Here is a 19,387-nt window from a genome sequence, read left to right on the forward strand (position 1 = left end):
TGGAACACAATCTGAGCCATGGATAAATCTCAGATCACAAAGTTGGTGGAATGTACAAAGTCCCAGGGTTCTGTAACAACCCAAGCAATGACTGCCCATTCTCTTTACCAGTCTGTTTCACCATCAAATGCTGGTCAAAGCCTAAGTTCTCTCTGCTCAGGCCTTTAAAAAATAACAAAATGAAACAACACAATAGCATGATGTTTCAGGCTGACACTGGTATAATTACCTTCCCTAACAAGCATGTCCAATGGCGATCAGTGTAGCTAAACCTCCTGCAGATCCTCTCCTTCTATTAATAAGGTTTAAGGTCAACACTTTCGGAATTTACAACCAAGTTCACCAGGGAACTTTCCTAATTACCAAGATAGAGGAAAAGAAAATAAAGAACCAGAACTACAAGTGTTAACAACCATGGGAATTTCTATTTAGAGATCTTTCTCGTTACACAATGTCCCACGTATCACAAAAACCAAATTTGCTGCTTTAGAGTCAAGACTTCCACTGATAGAGACTGTGCCTCTAATAAATGGATTTATACACACCCTGCTCCCACTTTCATCCGGGTAGCCCCAGGACCATTTTAAGATCTTGGCTCTACCACTTAACTTTCAAAGGGATTACTCAGTTACCATGATGTCACTCCCAAATGACTAGGTTACATGTAGTAAAGACAGCTCAGATTAAAATAGCTTATGCATGCTCACTCACACAAGAAATGGGTGTGTATGGGGGTGAGGAGGGTGAGGGGCTTCCAGTCTCAATCTCTCTGAGAAACCAGCCTATTTCCACTCCAGCCAGTACAAGGAGGAGTCTCCCAAATTATTCAGAAGGAGTCTTATTCCCAGTTTTCTCCCCTATGACCCATTTCCACACAGGGACTCGAGGGATTACTTAACCCCAACATCTGTCAGTTTTCAGCCCGAAAGACAGATGGTCTCCATCTTGAGGCTTAGGATCCTCTTGTTTAAAGATACGTCCTGGGCTTCCGACAACAGGACCTATGTGTAAAGAGAAGCAAGAAAAGCCATAAAGCGTATAGTGTCCTACCCTGCCTCTGTGAACCTGGTGACACACATCAACACACTCCTCCCGGTGTTGACAAGTTCTAGTAATGGACAGCCCATGCCTGCCCACGGAGCAGGCTCCACAGTCCAACGGTTTATTTTTAAAGAACTTCTTCTAAAACCCACCTTTTGCACGCTCTCTCACACACTCCCTTCTCATTTCTTTCCTTCTCGCTCCTTTCTCCCTCCCTCTTAACCCTCAGGGGACCTACCTATTTCAAAGGGGCAAAACGACAGGTAATCTACGGAAAGCTTCACACTAGAGAATAAAAACGACATTACCACCGTGTGTGTATTCCCGCTCATGTCCTTTGTACCTGGTAAGCTTTAACAGGGTACAGGATACACAAGGAGTCTGTAAAAACATGCTGCTTTGGTCTGGGGCATCCAGGCTCTGCCCAGACAGCACTCAGAGAGCTGGGAGGACCTCCCGGCTGGGGTCTCGGCTCTCTCCTCTTCCCTCAGAGCACCTCTTACTAGGCTGGGGGAGGAGGACCCGTGAGTGAGGGTTTCATGGAAAAGCACCAATGCTGGAGCTGACCATGAGAGGCGGACTGAAGGGTGAGTCCTGCAGTGACAGGCAGGCCGGTCCCGCCTGCAGAAAACACAGTCTGGAGCTTGAAGAAAGGAGAGGGATGAAAGGAAGCAGTTAGGAAACAGGCCTGGGCAAAGCATGGAGTGGGAGGAAATGGGTACAGAGACTCGGGGAGGGGCCGAGCCTGGAGGTCAGGCGTGGAGAGCCTGCGAGGAGGCCAGCCAGTGAGTTAGGGTTCAGCCTCCTGTGGAACGGGCTGCGGGGAGAGGCAGAGCTCAAGCTCCGGGGCCAAAGTGCTGGTGGGCGGGGGGGGGGGGGGTGGGGGGGTGGGGGTAGGGGTAGCCAGAGGCACTCAATAGCCAGGGATCTGAAGCCAGAGCACTTAGAAAGGAGATACTCAGAAGGCAGTGGACAGAGCCTGAGCTTCCAGTGAGGCGGTGAAAAGGAAACTGTCATTGCCCGTTTGGGCGATGAAGCAGACAATAAAGGGAGCAACAGTGAGTAAGGGGATGTGATTCAGGGAGGAGAGCTGATGGGCCAGCTGTGAGTGTGCAGGAGCTAGGACACAATGATGTGTCACCGCTGTAGTCAGCTACCCACAGAGAGTGGTTACCACCCATGGTCCGCCATTCCTCACCTCTCGGCTGTTGCCCGGCTCCTCGGCCTCGCCGCCACCCGCACTACCCCATCACCGCTGCTGGTGTTCATGCTGAGGGCATCCCTGCCTTTCCTGTTGCCCTTCTGTGTCCCTGTGGGGTGACAGCGCTGCCCGGCCTCCTCTTGGGATCTCTCTGAGTACACCATATGGCCTCCTTTTTACCAGACTCTCCTCCAGGCCCCCCTGTGCCTGCCTGCATCTCAGCCCACTCCTTAAATGGGGCATCCTTAGTTCTCCCACAGATTTATCTAACATATTTCTCAGATGGTCCTAATGATGACTCTCAAGCTTATTATTTCTGGTCCAGCCTCCCTGGTGCCCTGAACCCTCACATCCAAAACTGCCTGCCTGGGGGCTCTTTCCTTCCTGCCTCAGAGCCTTTGCCCTTCCCAGATGCCTACCCCAAGTACTCCCCACAGACGGCTCTTTCCCATCTTTTAGGTCTCCTGTTCAATGCCACTCCCTCACCACATTATCTGAAGTAGCCCCTCACACTGTGACTCTCTTCTCAACACCTGCTTATAGCCTTTGGAACACTAACCACCATTGGGCAACTGACTTATTTAGATGCTTGTTTATTTGCAAGGCCCAAACACTCTGTCTAGATGTTCACCATTAGAGCCCTTGCTTAGCACGGGATATCGGTGCTGTGAATCTTGGCTGAGTGAAGGAATGAATGCTCAATGGTATTCAGTATACATTAGATGCTCAATAAACGTAGATTAACTAGGCTTCTGGGGATCAAATGAATGAGTACAAGTTCTTTTGTCTTCCCTTCCCCCACTCTTGCATGTATATAGGTAGTTCGTTCCTCTCCCTGGTCCCCCAGGTCAAAATCCCCAGGGCCGCTGTGGAATGTTTCCTTGTCTCTCAGAGCCAGTGGCTCATCAACTTTGATCACCTTTATATCCTCAGTGTCTCTCAAAGCCACAATCTCACCATATTCCTTGGTCAGATCTGCAAAACCCTTTAGACAGGCTACTGCAATAACTTATTAATTGGTTTCTAGGTCTCACCCTTCCCTTCCAGACCTAAACTCCCCAGCGCTGCCAGACGTGCCTTCTCCCTTTGGGGAAAGGCCAAGCAAGCGCCCACAAATATCAAGTGCCTCAACTCTCATCCTTGGCCTCACCACCCAATACTCATCCTCTTGTTGTAATGATAGAAACAATGTGCATACTTAGTATTTACAGAGTTTTTACGCGCCAGTCATTGCATTAGCCATTTTACACATATGAACATATTTTACTCACTATAACAATCCTGTAAGTAATTTACTTGTCCCTGTTTTATAGATGGAGCAACCGAAGTCCAACGAACTTCCCCAATCTCATTCAAACCCAGGTGAACTGGCTTTAGATCAGTCCTCTTCACCATTGTGGGATATTACACTGCCTCTGCAAGCTTTCTGCCCCAGCAATACTGAGCTATGTATAGGCCCTTGAGCTCTGCTGTTAAGGCCACTATGGCTTTGCACACACCATCTCTTTTGCCCTTTGGGAAGGCCCTGTCCTTCCATCTGATAAATACCAAACTCTCCTTTAAAACCTCCCTGAGGTGTTGCCTCTTCTTTGTGGTCTCTCTTTTGGCTCCTTGAGACTAAAGTCTCCCTTCCCCAATGACCACTCCTAAGACTTATATGTACCTTACAAACACTTCTCTATTACCCTGGTTTGCAATGATTCATTCCCACGTCTTCACTGAAGGCAACCCTATGACTCATCTTCGAGCCACAGTGCTCAGGCACACAACAGATGCTCAATAAATGTGGATTTAACTGGACTTTCCGTAGAAGGGGTGAGTACAAACTCAGTAATATTCAACGTGTCAGGACAAGAGACAAGTGTGTTCTCCATACTTTTTAAAGACACATATTCACGAGCAAAAACAAAAACTCACCCAACACTACAGATGTTTCTGAAAAGAAGACGTAGCATATATAAAAATTCAATACATTCTGACAATTGCAGCAGTGAGTTTAGGATCCCCAAATGTAAATGCTGTTCAGGGCAACCGCTGAGTAATGTGAATTCAGAAATACACACACACACACACACACACACACACACACACACACACACACACGAAACCCCAAAACCAACTTTTATCCCATGGGTTCTCGGCAAAGTACATCAGGAAACTTGCTCCAAGTGATTAACTGAGTTGCAAGCTGCCCACTGGCATGGATAATGACACTTGATTCAGTTGTCACTGAGATTTGGATATTGTCACGTAAGCTCAATGAAAGTATGAGATTTCTGACCATTAAGGTTAAAAACTAAACATCTTCTAGAATCTCTAAATTGTGCTTTAGCAACACTAAAGTTGCACCTCAAAACTGAGCAGCAATATTTATAGACCAATGTTAGTCCTCTCCTTACATGTGATGTATGTAAAAAGGAAGCTTAAAAAGAGAGAGAGAGAGAGAGAGAGAGAGAGAGAGAGAAGCTTGATCTTCTTCCCTCCCCTGACAAAGTTTTTAACCCAAACGGGGAAAAATGTTATAAACCTAAGGAGTAACATACAGCAGCCCTGGATTTCTGTCCCTCAAAGCAGCAGGTGAATGGCTGTACTGAGTCAGCCTTGCAGAAATAATGTAGGGGCAGGGGAGACAAAGCCAAACATAAAAAAAGAAACTTTCCTGTTAAAGAGAAGTGATGAGATGGGACATTTTTACCTTCAACCCGATCTAAGCAAGGAAAACTCCAAGTTTCTCACTATGGTAGTTCCCCTTATTTACAGAGAATATGTTTCAAAACCCCCAGTAGATGCCTAAAACTGCAAATAGTACTGAGCCCTTTACATACACTATGTTTTTTCCTATACATAGATACCGATGATAAAATGTAATTCATAAATTTGGCACAATAAGAGATTAACAACCATAACTAATAATAAAATAGATTATAACAACATACTATAATAAAAGTCAGGTGAACATGGCCTCTGTCTCTTGTGATGTAAGATGACAAAATGTGTGTGGGATGAGATGCAGTGCGGCGAGGGACGTAGGCATTGGCACCTAGTCTTAGGCCACTATCATTGGCTTCTGGACTGTGGCTGACCACAGATAACGGGGACTGCAGAAAGGGAAATCAGAGACTGGGGGGAGGACTACTGTATTAAGTATGTGCTAGCTGTAGGTTTTCCGTAGATATTTTCCACCGAGTAGCTGAAGTTCCCCTCTGCGCCTGGTTTTCTGAGAGTTTTTGTCATGAGTGAGTACTGGGAATCCTCTCAAGTGCTTTTTCCACATATACTAATGTGATCATGTGATAATCGTTAGTTAGCTTATTTCTGTGACAGATTACATTGATTGATTTTCTAGTGCTGAACCATCTTTGCATACCTGGGATAAACTGGTCATGATGTCTGTTTTCATACATTGTTGGATTTCATTTGTTAATAATTTGTTGACAGAACGTATGAGGTTTTCTTCCAGGCAAATAATCCCTAGAAGTATAAGCTTTAAGACTGTATCACTTAAACTCAATTTTAAATGACAGCAACATAAGAGAAAGTAAGGATATTTTGAAAGGTTTAAGACTTTATATAGAGTATTTAAAAAATTTTTCATAAAATTAAAAACAGATAATTTCCTGTAAAATAAAGAATATATGATAAAAAAGTAAAGTGTTTCCAATGTAATATGTAAGCTTTCCAGCAAGACAGCAGACAAAGTCCATATGCATCCAGACAAACTGTTGTCTGCCACAGTCAAGACAAAAAAGCATAAAGGGAACAATAAACTGTCTTTGGGACGCAGGACAAAGAATATCAATTCAATACTGTGTAAAAATCTAGGCCCGAGATTAGGTCTGTACGATCCTCTCTCTAAGAACCCAGAGAGTTTAAAAGTTACAGGCCCAGGCAGGCCCAGTTAGAAAAGAAACTTTCAAAGTTTTCCCCTGTGACAGAGCAAAGCAACAAACCAGTACCATGCTGAATCGACAAGGCAAATGCAATGGAACCAACCACAAAGGCTTCCATGATGAAAATGTCTACCATAATATAGACCTGAGGGAAGAGTGTGAAACCCTTCAACTCTCCTTCTTTTGTCTAAATGGTACACACACACCACCCCTCTGAGATATTCATTCACATGCTCAAAGCTGGATTTACTTGAGAACAAGTGGCTAGGGGGGAAAAAAAACAACCATGTAAAATGAATGATCAGGTGGACAAAGTCAGCAAGCATGCAGAAAAAAAGCTAAGTCTGGGCAGGAGAGATATTCCCAGGGCTAGGGCTCACGCACCTGAGGGCGAGGGGCAGGTGTCCTCACCTGAACACTGGGTACACTCACAGTGAGACTGGCAAAAGAACTTGAGGATGGCAAGGTCCTTTTGAAAGGACAGACTTAGGGAACCTGATCAGCCAGGTGCGGAATGGGGTTAATGTGGCAGTTGGAGGAGGACACAGCATTTAGAGCAGTGAAGGGAGGTCACAGAATGGGAAGAGTCCCATTGGAAGCATGTGCTACACGCCCTTCGGGAAGCACAGAGAGCTGGAATTGATCACTGTATAATAAGAGAATTCAACAGCTACATATACTGCCCTGGACAGGAAGACACCTGCCCTTCAAGTTTCCAAATCTACATAATAGATATAAAGCAGTGCTGGTCCTTTGAGACCGATAATAAGTAGATGTATGCAGAGATGATCTTCAGGAAACCTATCTCCAAACTCCGAGAATCCTGGAAATCCCCAGTCACAAACAGGCTGGGACGACTTCCACTAATAGAAGGGAGGGAAGAAAATCCACCCCCTTTTCTGTTTCACTGAACTGAAAAAACGGGTCCATGACTTGGGGAGTGGGGAAAGGCCTCCCACACTCTCCCACTTTGCTGGGAAGAGCCTAAGTTACTTCAGTTCTTTAAGAAGGAACTTAGAACTCGGGCTCTCTCCCAGTGTGAGCTGTCTGAATTGCAGTGTTCTGGATTGGAATGCCCTGGGCTGGAAAGTCAGGGTCAAACCAGCCTGAGAATTCTCAGTAATATTATCAACAGGTAGACGGGGCAAAGAAAGGCTCCAACCGCTCTTCAGGTGCAGACACACAGGTGCAATGTCACAACAGTCCAATCTCCTTGAGAAGTGGCTTCAGGTGAGAGTAGAGACCGCCTCATACCCAGGACCACACCACTCAAATATTTAAGGGCCCCTGACAAACTTGAAAGGTAAGAAGTTACAGAATGTACTGACACGAAAGTTGTGGTCTTGTTCATAGACAGCATTATCTCTTCAACTAATTAGTGGCATTTATTTTGCTGGGGGGGAGGTGTGGGGGGGTGGGGCAAGGATGACACATCTTGAATAAAAATGACCAACACCGAAAGGTTAGGTCTCTGAACAGCCTAGTTAACTCTGAACAGCCTCTGAAAAGCCTAGTTAACCTTAATTTAAATCTAGACTCTAACACGGTTTCGTGGGACCAACACTGTTCAGGTTGTATTAAAGGTAAGTATGACTTTAAAGTCTACTCAGGATCAGACAGAGGTGTGTGCGTTTTATAGGTGTACATTTGCACGTGCGCCGAGAAATACTGCACCTCAGAGTATTGCAGGATGCTTCTGAAATCTACAAAATACCATGGTAAATTTCGGAAGGAAAATTTACTAAGTTTTCCAAAGTATGAGGTATCTGCATTCACGCTACACAAAGTTATGGATATAACAATGAGAATACACCGTTTCTTGTGTTCTTTACGCACTGGAGCACAGAGATTATGAAGCTCCCAATCTGATAGGCAGCATCCTGTTTATGTGAGGGCACCACTGCTCTTAGACACATTCATGGGGACCCTGCAAGTCAAGTTGCGAAGAAAAACGAAGAACCTAGAGTTAGGCAACTCGGAAGGCACGCCCTTCTGAAACCACAATAATGCCACCTTTCTGTGCTGGACACAATGGGGAGAGAAGAGAAACACTCCCCTCCAAAATCATATTCTCTCAATCTGAGTGTCAGCAACTAACTCTGAACTGGCTTTCACTTCTGCCACCAGCTTCATCCTGATTTTAAAACTCTCTTGTCCTCCACCTATTCTGTCAAATGTGTTACAAAATGAAAAGGCCAGCCTGTATTAGGAATAAATGTCAGCAAACCCGTAAAAAAACAAAATGGCAAAGTTATGCAGACCTGTCTCTTTCAAGCAGACAATACGAAACAGGCTAACTGGAGCGATCCCTGCATTGCACATCTGCATCTTATAAAGGTCAAATATTTAATAGAAGGGAACATCTGAAAGGCTCTACAAAGGATAGCAGAAGCCTCCAGTGCCTGAGTGAAGGAAGCGGATGAATCTGATCAGATCAGAGACAGACAAAAGTATCTCTCCTCCCCCCTTTTTCCTCCCCCCTCTACTCACAACTCATCCCCTTCTCACCCACATTTCAAAAGACCTCGAGGAGCACAGGCCAGCAGGATTACGCAGGAAATCCGCAAGGATGACAGAATACCTGAAACAGTGCCCCCCTGGCAGGGGAGAAACTTTCCAAACTGTCGCCCAGTAAACAAAACCCCAGCTGCTAAGGGGCTTGGGCAGTCTGGCTGCCTCCAAAGCCAACACATTCCCTCTCCAGGCAAAGTATCCCCGCGGTTTTTTTTTTTACCTTTGTGTTCGCCGAAGCCTGTTCCCACTCCTCAAATGAGGCAAAGTAAAGTTTGAGAGTACAGTCCAAAAATTGGGGTCAGACATATCCATTTCTTTCTCTCTTGAATTCACTGTGGGTTCAAGGCCATAAGGCCAAACCAGGGAGGGGGCGGTAAAACAGAAAAAGAAAAAAAAAGGGGGGGGAGAAGGAAAAAAAAAATCCCAATTATCTACTCGCTCCCTCCAGAGGAAACGTGCTGTGAACTGTGTCTCAAGAACAACTTGGAGCCCGTCCGAAAAGTGCCCGTCCTAGCCTTTAATTAACACACAGCCATTTCTCCAAGGTTCAGGAAACTTATTTCCTCTTGGATTTGCCCTCTCCTGGTCAGCCTTGGGCAGCTATAAACAGTAATTACAAGAGTTGGGCCGTGCGTTCTGCACAAAATGCTGTCTGTGTGTGATTCAGTCCAAGGTACTTTGTCATCTGTTTGGCAGATACCATTTGCAGCTCCTGCGGGGGGGGGGGGGGGGGGGGAGACGACTATTTTAAGTCTTTGGTTCCGGGAGGCTGTTGCTTATCAGCAAACCATTCAACATCCGAACATGCCCAGTGCCGAGTTTCCTTTTGGTATCTACATACAAGGAAAAGAACTGAAATACAAAAAGCGCCTCTTCTCCCCCTTCGAGGGGCGGGGGGGCGGGGGGGCGGTGTAGGAAACTTACAAGCACTTTTAGAAAGCCGGCCTACAGGCTGACTTGAACAGGACACCTTTGTGAGGCTCCGCGGCCAGGGGCTGGGCCGGGGGAGGCCCCCTCCCCACCCGCAGATCCTCCCCCGGGAGCGAGGCCTCATGGGAAAGGGGGCCGGCGGGGCCCGTGCGCGAGCCCAGGAGCAGCCCGGACCCCAGCATCCCCCGCCCGCGCCCCCAGCTCACGGCCCCAGATGGATCATTCCCCTCAAATAAATAAATAAATCCAGCTGCGGCCAACACTCAGTGAAGTGAGCGAGGCGCACACCTGAAGGCTGGTCTGTGATTCACTGCAGAATGGATCACCAGGAAAACACTCCTAGGAAGTGAGTAATTACTCTTTACCCAGACGCTGTTTGCAGGAAAAGCACGCCTAGGGGATGCCACACTCACGGAAAATGTCAGTCAACTATATTTATGAGTTTACATCCATTTGTTGAATTAGGGCAGGTGCACCTGTTTGGCTTCATGGACAGCAAACACTGCCAGGGAATGGTCAGCTACCTGTAAAGACACTACCTGGCGTTTATTTCATAAATGCTCCATTATTTCCCTTCCACGTGTGTTCAGACTTGAAGGAATGTAAGGGAAGGTTGAATCCGTGTTACTGTTGTTCATCTTGAAGAAAGGCATGGTATTCAAGTAACTCCCCAAACCGACAAATGCTTGTGTGAAAGTCTATGAAGGAAAAAAAAATTAGGATTTAAATTAACTGCCTTAACTCTGGCGTAACAGGGTGAGAGATAGTACATTTTACAAGATTTTAATAAAAAAAACTCATAAAAATGGTTTAGTTCACCTACTACGTACTGGAAACTTGCTTACAGAAATATGAGAGAGACAAGGGGAAGGGGGGCAGCTGACAAAGGGGGAGGATGAACAACAGAAGTGCACTTTGGGATCCTCTTTATCTAATTCTCATGATTCCCGAAATATTTTAGACCCCAAGCACTCTGGGAATTTCTGATAATAATTATTTTACAGGGCTTTCTTACGTATTATCTCCTGAAATTCTCACTGAGCCTCCTCAGATCCTTGGTATCTACTAAGATAGACAAAGGTGGCAATATTTTCTCAATTTAACAAGTGACAAAATACACTTCACCAGACACTTAGGAACTTGGTTCAGTATGTTTGGCTCCATACTAAGCCATTTCTTCTCCTTTTTTTTTTTTTTTACTGTTTTTAAGGACTTAAAAGGGTATTTTTTAAAGGCTGACACAAAGACAGTACTACCCATGCTCCAAAGCCGTTTGTCAACCTCATTCCCTGGACGTTAGGCTGGATAATTCTTTGTTCTGGGTTTTTGTGTTTTGTTTTTTTTTTTTTTTTTTTTTGGTACACTGGAGGATGTTTAGCAGCATCCCTGACCTCTACCCACTAGATGCCAGTTGTGACAATCAAAAATGTCTACAGACATTGCCAAATGTTTCTGGGGGCGCAAAATCACCCCTGCCTGAGAACTACTGCTTTAAATAAAACCTCCCTCTGAGAAAGGTAGCGCAGAGCATTGGTTAAGAACAAAAAACTTGGGCCTGAATTCTGGATCCAACAATTACTATGAATTAAGACAAGTCACTTAATCTCTGCCCATTTCCCCCATTTTGGGGGCACATGATAGGACCAACCTTTAAGAGATCAACATATATAAATGAGATGACATATATAAGCCCCTATAAGAAGTGTTCAGAACACACTGAGCATAAATGTCAGCAATATGCAGAAGTTAAAAGAATACAGTGCTGAGAGGTGTAGGAATAGAGCAGAGGACACTCCACACCATGCCCTCTACTTTCATGGTGGCAAGAACGTGCGTCCACTGAGGTGTTGGACACACCGCTCACACTGAGGTGTAAACAAACTGTTTACTGCTGTCTTCCCTATTACTCTGTGAGTTCCTCAAGGCTGTAGTCATGTTTTATTGATTTCTCTAATTCCAAAATCTGACGGTTCCTGATTTACATAAGCAGTTAGTAAGTACTTTTTGAATGGAGATAATTGAGATACTTGGGTTTCTTAAAATGCCCTAAAATTATCAGTTAGCAGGTCAACTGATTTTTTCAGAGAATCTTAACTTCTTACAAATCCCATGAAAATACTTTTAAGTTCTAAAGAATTGACTACTTTTTATCTACACACTGTAACTGAAAACAGAACTGAAAACAGAAAACATGTCTTAACATGGCTCTAAGAAACATCACAACCAAAACTAAGAGAAACTCTCTTTGGATCCCACCCACCACCTCCATCCCCAAAGGTAAGCCCAGGGAGTAATTTTTGTGTTCAGTTACAGGTATTTGAGTTTAAGAGGGAAAATTACGTATTAGAGGCTGCCCAGAGAAGAACCATCAAGATGGGGAAAGGAGACATGAAAGTGTGTTATCTACATTACATGGTGAAGAAACTCTGTGTTCAAAGTGCAGAAAAATTTCGGGAGCTCGATAGTGGTCCTTGAATACTGAAATAACTACTATGTGGGAGAGTGTTCGGATCCAAAGATGAAAAGGGCTGAAAGCCAAAAGAGGATGTCCTATAAGAGTGTCTGAGTAGAGGGAACTTAAAGGAGATGCAGTGCACAGAATTCAAGTTCTGGATGGTTCCAAGAACTAATGACACTGTACCCCCCAACTCCTGTATTCTATTTCTTCTAGAAAAGTCCTAGTATTGGGGCAACACCCATAACAATGATAACTAAAATGAGTAAATGAATACATAAAACATTTTTTTCTTCTCTTGAATGAATGATAAATATCCTGGCCTGTGAGCAGGTGTCATTACAATCTCCACTCTGTACATTCTGGGTAATCCATCCTGCAGATTTTCAAAGGGATGGGTAAAATATATTTTTTTAAAACTACATATACTTAAACATGTTTTTTGCACTTAGAAGGCTTGGGAAAATTTGGGTCATATCCAAAATGAAAAAATAAAAATAGGTAAAGTACATGAGAAGCTAGAAATGAACTACTTAACACAGTGAAAGTGGCTGATACATTCCCACATTCGTTTAAGATAAGAGTAGGTGTGACACTCAAGTGTAACTTGTCTTCTAACCTGTTTGACTTGATTTGGGAACCTATGATTCAGAAGATAATGCAGTCAGCAAACACAAGAATTAAAATTGTCAGAAGTACTGACATTTTCCTACAGACAAAATAATTATAAGGGCTAAAACTATAGTTTAGTTGCAAGTACAGTGAAACTGGCTACAGAATTAAGAGGAAATTGAGATTATTGGAAATTCTTAAGACTATAGCTGGTCTAAGTCAATATACAGATATTCAGCAAGATTTTCTACTTATTGCACAATAACAGCCTACACAGTAATGGACAAGCTTTGTGATCCAGAATTCTCACTGGTTTAATCAGATGATATTATGAGCCATTGTTTTTATAAGAAAGGTAAATGGCAATGAAAAATGAGCTTGTCACACTACTGAAATGCTGGCTTAGAATGAAATGAGTACTTAAGAACAGGTCAAATTCTTCATTGTTTACCCCCCTTTTATATACAAAGAATTCCGTGTTCTTTTCACTGACTTGAATTCTCCCATCCACTTCCCACCCTCGGCCCCATGCCCACTCATTAGGGTTTTCTCCCACCCTACACAGAACAGTGTTGCAGATAATATCCCTGGAGACTTCCTTGAACTTAAACACCGTGGGAGACTAAGCTCTCTAACGCAGGTGTATAGCCCGGGAATCTGTCAGCTCCCTGCACCGACACTCTGGCCACAAGGCCAATTCCAATGGGAAGACACTATGAACAGTGGTGTTGATACTGAGTTTCCAAATGTATTCTACCTGATCTTGGCCTCCCCCAGGGATTGTGCTATAAACTAACTTGGATCTCTATCCAACCCCGTTTTTAGAGCACCTAGAAGTGACTACTTCCCTAATATTGTCCATACCTACAGGTCTACTTTGGTCACCTTCTAAATGCTGCCTTGCGAACTGAAAGGTAGAAGTGTGAGCAGCAAATTGCCCATCCTGAATAAGCCATCCTTGTAATCACTGCACATATTAAGAAATAAAGCTTAAAGGTGGAACTAGAGATGTGAAGAAAGTTGCATCAAAGTGGTATAGGTTGATAGAAAACTCTACTAGTGTTATTAAACAATTTTTTTTTGCTCACATTACCAAACTATGAAAGAAGATAAAAGAGATAAGTGAAAATTATCATGTAAGGATAGATGTGAATGCCTGACACCAAGAGATGGATAATAAGTAAGGTTATATCATCCTTGGAATATGAAAAAAAATTTAAACACTATCACAAGGTAGATTCACATTGATAGAGTGAGGAGATAAAGCTAACACAATAAAACTGATTTATATTTGACAGGCTGAGCAGAAAACTGCATAATCCCCAAGGGCTGGCTGAAGGCTAAGGTCCGAGAGAGCAAAGACCAGGCTAAAGACTGGTTAGAATGGGAAGAGAACATAACATTTTCCTCAGGTACTCCTTGGATTCTAGGAGAATCATCGGCTCAGGAAATGTAGCAAATAACCAATAACTTGCAAAAATCCAAGAGGAGAGGGCGCCTGGGTGGCTCAGTTGGTTAAGCGACTGCCTTCGGCTCAGGTCATGATCCTGGAGTCCCGGGATCGAGTCCCGCATCAGGCTCCCTGCTTAGCGGGGAGTCTGCTTCTCCCTCTGACCCTACCCCCTCTCATGTACTCTCTCTATCTCATTCTCTCTCTCAAATAAATAAATAAATAAAATATTAAAAAAAAAAAAATCCAAGAGGAGAGAACAGATGAATACAGACAACGAAATACTTATCTCCCACACTGGTGACTCCTTGATGGGTGGGATAGAGAAGTAGAGTAGAACATGTGTGGGGACAGCCCACCATACAGGACCGGGTTGGGTTTCATGATCACTGCTTGCAAGCACATCACCCTAGCACTCTATCCTCTGGCTCACCAGCAAGAGAAGCCGCACAGTTAGGCTGACAGAGCTCTACCCCTCTACCCTCTTCAAGAGGAAGTGGACAGAAAAGATCTATCATCCTAATGGGGCTGCTGCAAGGGTCATCCTACAGGAGATGACAGAGAGGGAACCAGAGATGAGTGTGTCACTCCATTCTAAATCAGCTGTCTGGAAGGTCCACCAATAAGTGACACGGAGTAGTGGCCTGTAACAGAGCTAAGCAATCCAATTTGGGAGCAGAGAACAAGGCTTGGAGATCAGACCCCTCATCTCACAAAGAGGAAGGCTAACTCCTATCTTACTTTAAGACCGAACTTCTGGCCACTTGTTCTAGGCAGCCTTCCTTTGAGGTTCCCTATCCCCACCAGGTTGGGTATCCCTCTGCTGGCCTCTCCTCCTGAGAGCTTCTGCAGAGAAAAGGTTCTACCACTGTATCAAAATCAAAATCTGTTTGTTTGCAGATCAATCCTCATGGGAATAAGAGCTCCTTGAGGGAAGGGCTCTATCCCCTTCATCTTTAAATCCTCAATACAACCATTTGGAAGAATGTTGAGAGAAGGGAGAAAAGGAAAAAAGGTTTGCTCAGGGTTAAAACGATACTTGATAGCAAAGTTGGGTATAACATCCTGATATGTTGAAGACTCAGTTTGTACATGTTTTAAAAAGCTTTTTTGGATCTATTCCTCCTGAATTTCATGACTCCACTGCTGTACCTATTAGGCAGGTCTGTTGTCTCAGATTTCAAAATCTCAGAAAAGAGAGACCATGCATATATAGTTTTATGTATGTATACATATACATATATATATATATATATATATATATAATTAGTTTATATGAAGTACTAAATGCTCTTTGACTGTAACAGTGACCCCCAGTTAGTAATCATTGCATTAGTCTCTCAATCTGGAATTAACTTCAAGGACATGGAGTTTTTTGATCCAGAAGCTTGGGTCTAAGGTTCATCATTTCTTATCCGGTTCCTGAGCATGAATTACAGTGCAATTATCACAAGTGTCAATTTGGTTTAAGTGGGTCAGGGTAGTTATATTTAGCCCTTTAGTAGCTGACACTAAGACCTTTCTGTAATGTAAGATTCAAGTTAATTTATCAGTTCTTCTTTTCTTGAATATTTTTTCAGGTCAGACATCTAAAGTCAGGGAAAATTATCCCACTAAAATAAGAGTTTCCATCAAAGTACCACATAGGGAGCATATACAGACTGAGGTAGAAACCATGTGCTTCTGCTAACAGTCAGAATTTTATTCCATTGTTCAAGTTGATTCACAGTATTCCACAAATCAGAGGCTATTATTTTAGGGAAGACATGAAATATTTTAGCCAAGGAGTTCTCAAGCTAGCCTTAGTATCTATATCTAGTAAGTTATGTCATTTTCATGACCAACAAACCAACCAACCAAGAGTTTAAAAGAAATATTAATTCATAGAACAAATACAATGTTTAGAATGAAAAGTATTCAGTCTGTTTTCATAGATAGGCAATCAAAGCGTCAATTAAATATTTTTACCCATTTAAGTGGCAAAGATGAAAACAAAAATACCATCAATGCTGGTGAGAGCAGAAGGACCTAAGTTCTCTCTACTAACTATCTGGAAAGCTATCTGGAGATAGCTTTCACACACACACACACACACACACACATACACACACACCACACACACCCCAACACATACATCACCAATACACACACACACACATAAATGTACGTGTCTGCTACATACGTATACATATAATATACACATACAAATATATATATTTTAACTATGAACTGACATCCTGAAACTTACACAAATATAACCAACTATATACACAAACATTTATGCATGTGGAAATTAATCTCAGAATTCCTTATAATTGCACAATATGGGTGACAAAAACCAAAGGTACAACATGTTAATAATGTTAATAAATTTAACTTTATTAGGGCAAATGCTAATAAAGACTGAAATAGCCATAAAATAAAACACTGTAAAACCAATAAAGACAAGAATAATAGATTCCAATGATATCCAAGTTCTAATCCCTGGAGCCTGTTAATACATTACCTAGTAGGTCAAGAGGAATTTTGAAGATGTGATTAAATTAAGGGTCTTGAGAGGGAGAGATTTTCCTATATTATGAGGGTGGGCCCTAAATGTAGTAAGTGTCTTCGTAAGAGGGAAGCAGAGGGACATTTGCTATAAAGAAGGCATTGTGACACAAGCAAGATGCAACCCTGCTGACTTTGAAGATGGAGGAAGGAATGAAAGGAATGCACAGAATGCAGCTCTAGAAAGAAGCTGGAAAAGTCAAGAAGACATATTCTACCTTACTGTTTCTGGAGGGAGCTCAGCCCTGCAGACACCTTGATTTTAGCCCAGTGAAACTGATTTCAGACTTCTGGCCCCTAGGACTCTAGGAGAATAAATATATGTTGTTTTAAACCATTTAGCTTGTCGTAATTTGTTACAGTAGCCATAGGAAACTAAGACCACATATGTAAAGTATACATAATGGGAAATGCTCCAGAAATGTGTTAAAAAAAAAAAAAACACAGAAAAAATAACTGGAGCAGTTAGGATATAACTTGCTTATAATATATATATGAATGTTTATGAATACAAACGAGAACAAAGTACTTTTAGTGGCCATCTATAAGTGTAGAATTATGGTTGATTTTGTTTCTTTATACATATGTGTGTGTGTCTATTCTTTTTTACAATGAGTCCTATTATTTTTAATTAGGAAAAAAACTCCATTCCCAGAAGCCATATATTTGACAGTCCTTTTACCATGACCTGAAAGTTTATGTTCCTGTGAATTTTAGAATACTGTGAAGAGTTTACAAACTTAAAACGATACACTTTTACATGGACATTTTCATTAAAATTGGATTGGCATCTTTTGGCAAAATAAAATGCAAATGTAAAAGCTCTAAAAACCTTAGAAATACTAACACTGCTTTAACAATGAAGTCTTTCCTACTCCCGGGAATTTCAAAATATAAAAATGAAAAATAACTGTTTCTACACATAAATCCTTACCTGTCTATGGCAACTGGGCAAATGGGTATTTTCAAAGCTGACTGGGTTATAAATCCATACAGGGCTGTGTTTTGGGTTGAATATATATGTTATTTGCAGACTGGTCAGGCTGTGCATTTTATGTGACCAATTCTGAATTCCAGAATTATTTCATTGTGCTGTACATGACGACTTTCTTCTTTTATTGCTCAGAACATTTACTTGTTTTTAAGATTTTGAGAAAGAGAGCGAGCACGGGTTGGGGGGGCAGAGGGAGAGGGCAGAGGGGAGCCTGATGCAGGGCTTGATCACAGGACCCCAGGATGATGACCTGAGCCAAAGGCAGACGCTTAATCTACTAAGCCACCCAGGTGCCCCCAAAATCATTTACTTTTGACAAAGCAAGCTCTATTTTAATATTAGCCAACATGTATGCAGAAAAAAAAGATGTTCCTAACTTTAAGATATTATATTGGCTGTAATTTGGGATTACCTCTGCCCTCTTCCCAGCGAACACAAACTTGTTATTTCCCATGATGCTTAGATAATTTAGATTTTACTGTCTTTACTTAGCTGGATTATGAGGACCGAAAGGCACAGACCAAGTTTCTGGTACCAACCAAAGAAACATTCTTTGAACCAATGTATTGTAAGACATATCATAGAAGACAAGTATATTAAAGTTAATAGTTATCAAAAAAAACTTTCAAAAAGAAGTTATTCCAGGTTTAAGAGCCGTAGCAACAGTCAATCATGTCATCCAATATAGTGGCAGATGGGTGATAGATGAGTATCTGTCGGTGTGAAGTAAGAATGATCTCTACAGGTGGCTTTTAGCAAATGAAGCACATACAGAATTATAAAGAATGCTAATACACCAATGATAAAAGAAAAACAGGGCCAGATGACACGTACGCAGCAGAAATAGAAAACTCAAGAGAGTAGAAAAAAATCTCATTTAAATGCAACAAAAATACACTAGTTGGGAAAATTAGAAATTGAGAGAAAAATAAATTAAGTTCTCACTGTACATAAAGTAAAAACAGAGCAGCAGATTTTCACATTGTACGGGGCCCCCTGGTCAAAGGCCTCCATTACCTCTTGCCTGGACTCATAAAATGTCTTCCTCCTCCCCACTGCAAACTATTCCTCTAGAGCTGCCAGCCCTAATGTGTGCACACAATTGTTTGACTCTCCCTCCCGTGAAAGAAAATTCAGTGGTTGCCCATTGTTCTAGCAATATTCCTTTAAGTACAGTTTCTGTCCCACCATCACTGAATTACCTGGAGTGCAGATTTAAGGAGGCTTCTCCACACCCACAGACTGAGGATTTCTGGGCATGAAGCCCAGGAATCTGCATTCCACCCAAGTGCCAGAAGGGGCAGGGGGGCTTCTGCACATTAGAGTTTGAGAGGTTAGTTGTTGGAAAATCAAAACCTCTTTAAATGGAATACTTTATAAATACAGTCCCTTATTGCTCCTGCCTCATCCTTGGACACATGTCCCTTTGTGGTTTATGCTCCAATAATAAAAAAAGTATGTACTTGTCAGAAAGAGTGAATTACTTTCAGCTCCCCAGACGCAGGAGCTGTGCCATACCTCATTGCCTCATTGCCTTTGCACATCCTGTTCCCTGTTCTTAGAATTTCCACCTCCTCTGACTGGAAAACTTCTGCTCATCTTTCAAGTGAGAAATGTAAGGTCACCTCTCCAGCTAAGTCAGCCTGACTTTCTCTTGCAGACCTGAGAGGTTTTCCTCCTGGATCTCGAATGAACTTTATACATACACACGCCTCTTTTAGAGCAGTCATTTTACTAGAGCACAATTGTC

The 19,387-nt window shown here is 42.6% G+C and overlaps 1 protein-coding gene across 11 annotated transcripts in view; it reads right to left on the bottom strand.

Moving 5' to 3' along the window:
* The window catches only part of MAST4 (microtubule associated serine/threonine kinase family member 4), a 546,892-nt gene that overhangs the window by 149,675 nt on the left and 377,830 nt on the right, over positions 1 to 19,387 (bottom strand). For 3 of the 11 annotated variants that reach the window (XM_025892876.2, XM_025892877.2, XM_073905397.1), the window contains exon 1: positions 8,867 to 9,293. The exons of the other annotated variants lie outside the window; for them this stretch is intronic. In XM_025892876.2, coding sequence (XP_025748661.2) covers positions 8,867 to 8,958 — 92 coding nt within the window. In that variant the 5' untranslated portion in view covers positions 8,959 to 9,293. Of the gene's footprint in view, positions 1 to 8,866; positions 9,294 to 19,387 lie in introns of those variants that run through there. 11 annotated transcript variants of the gene reach the window in all.

Source organism: Callorhinus ursinus, unplaced genomic scaffold (genome assembly GCF_003265705.2).
Source record: "Callorhinus ursinus isolate GAN/ISIS: 27379988/994484 unplaced genomic scaffold, GSC_fseal_2.0 scaffold23, whole genome shotgun sequence".
Classification (NCBI taxonomy): Eukaryota; Metazoa; Chordata; class Mammalia; order Carnivora; family Otariidae; genus Callorhinus; species Callorhinus ursinus.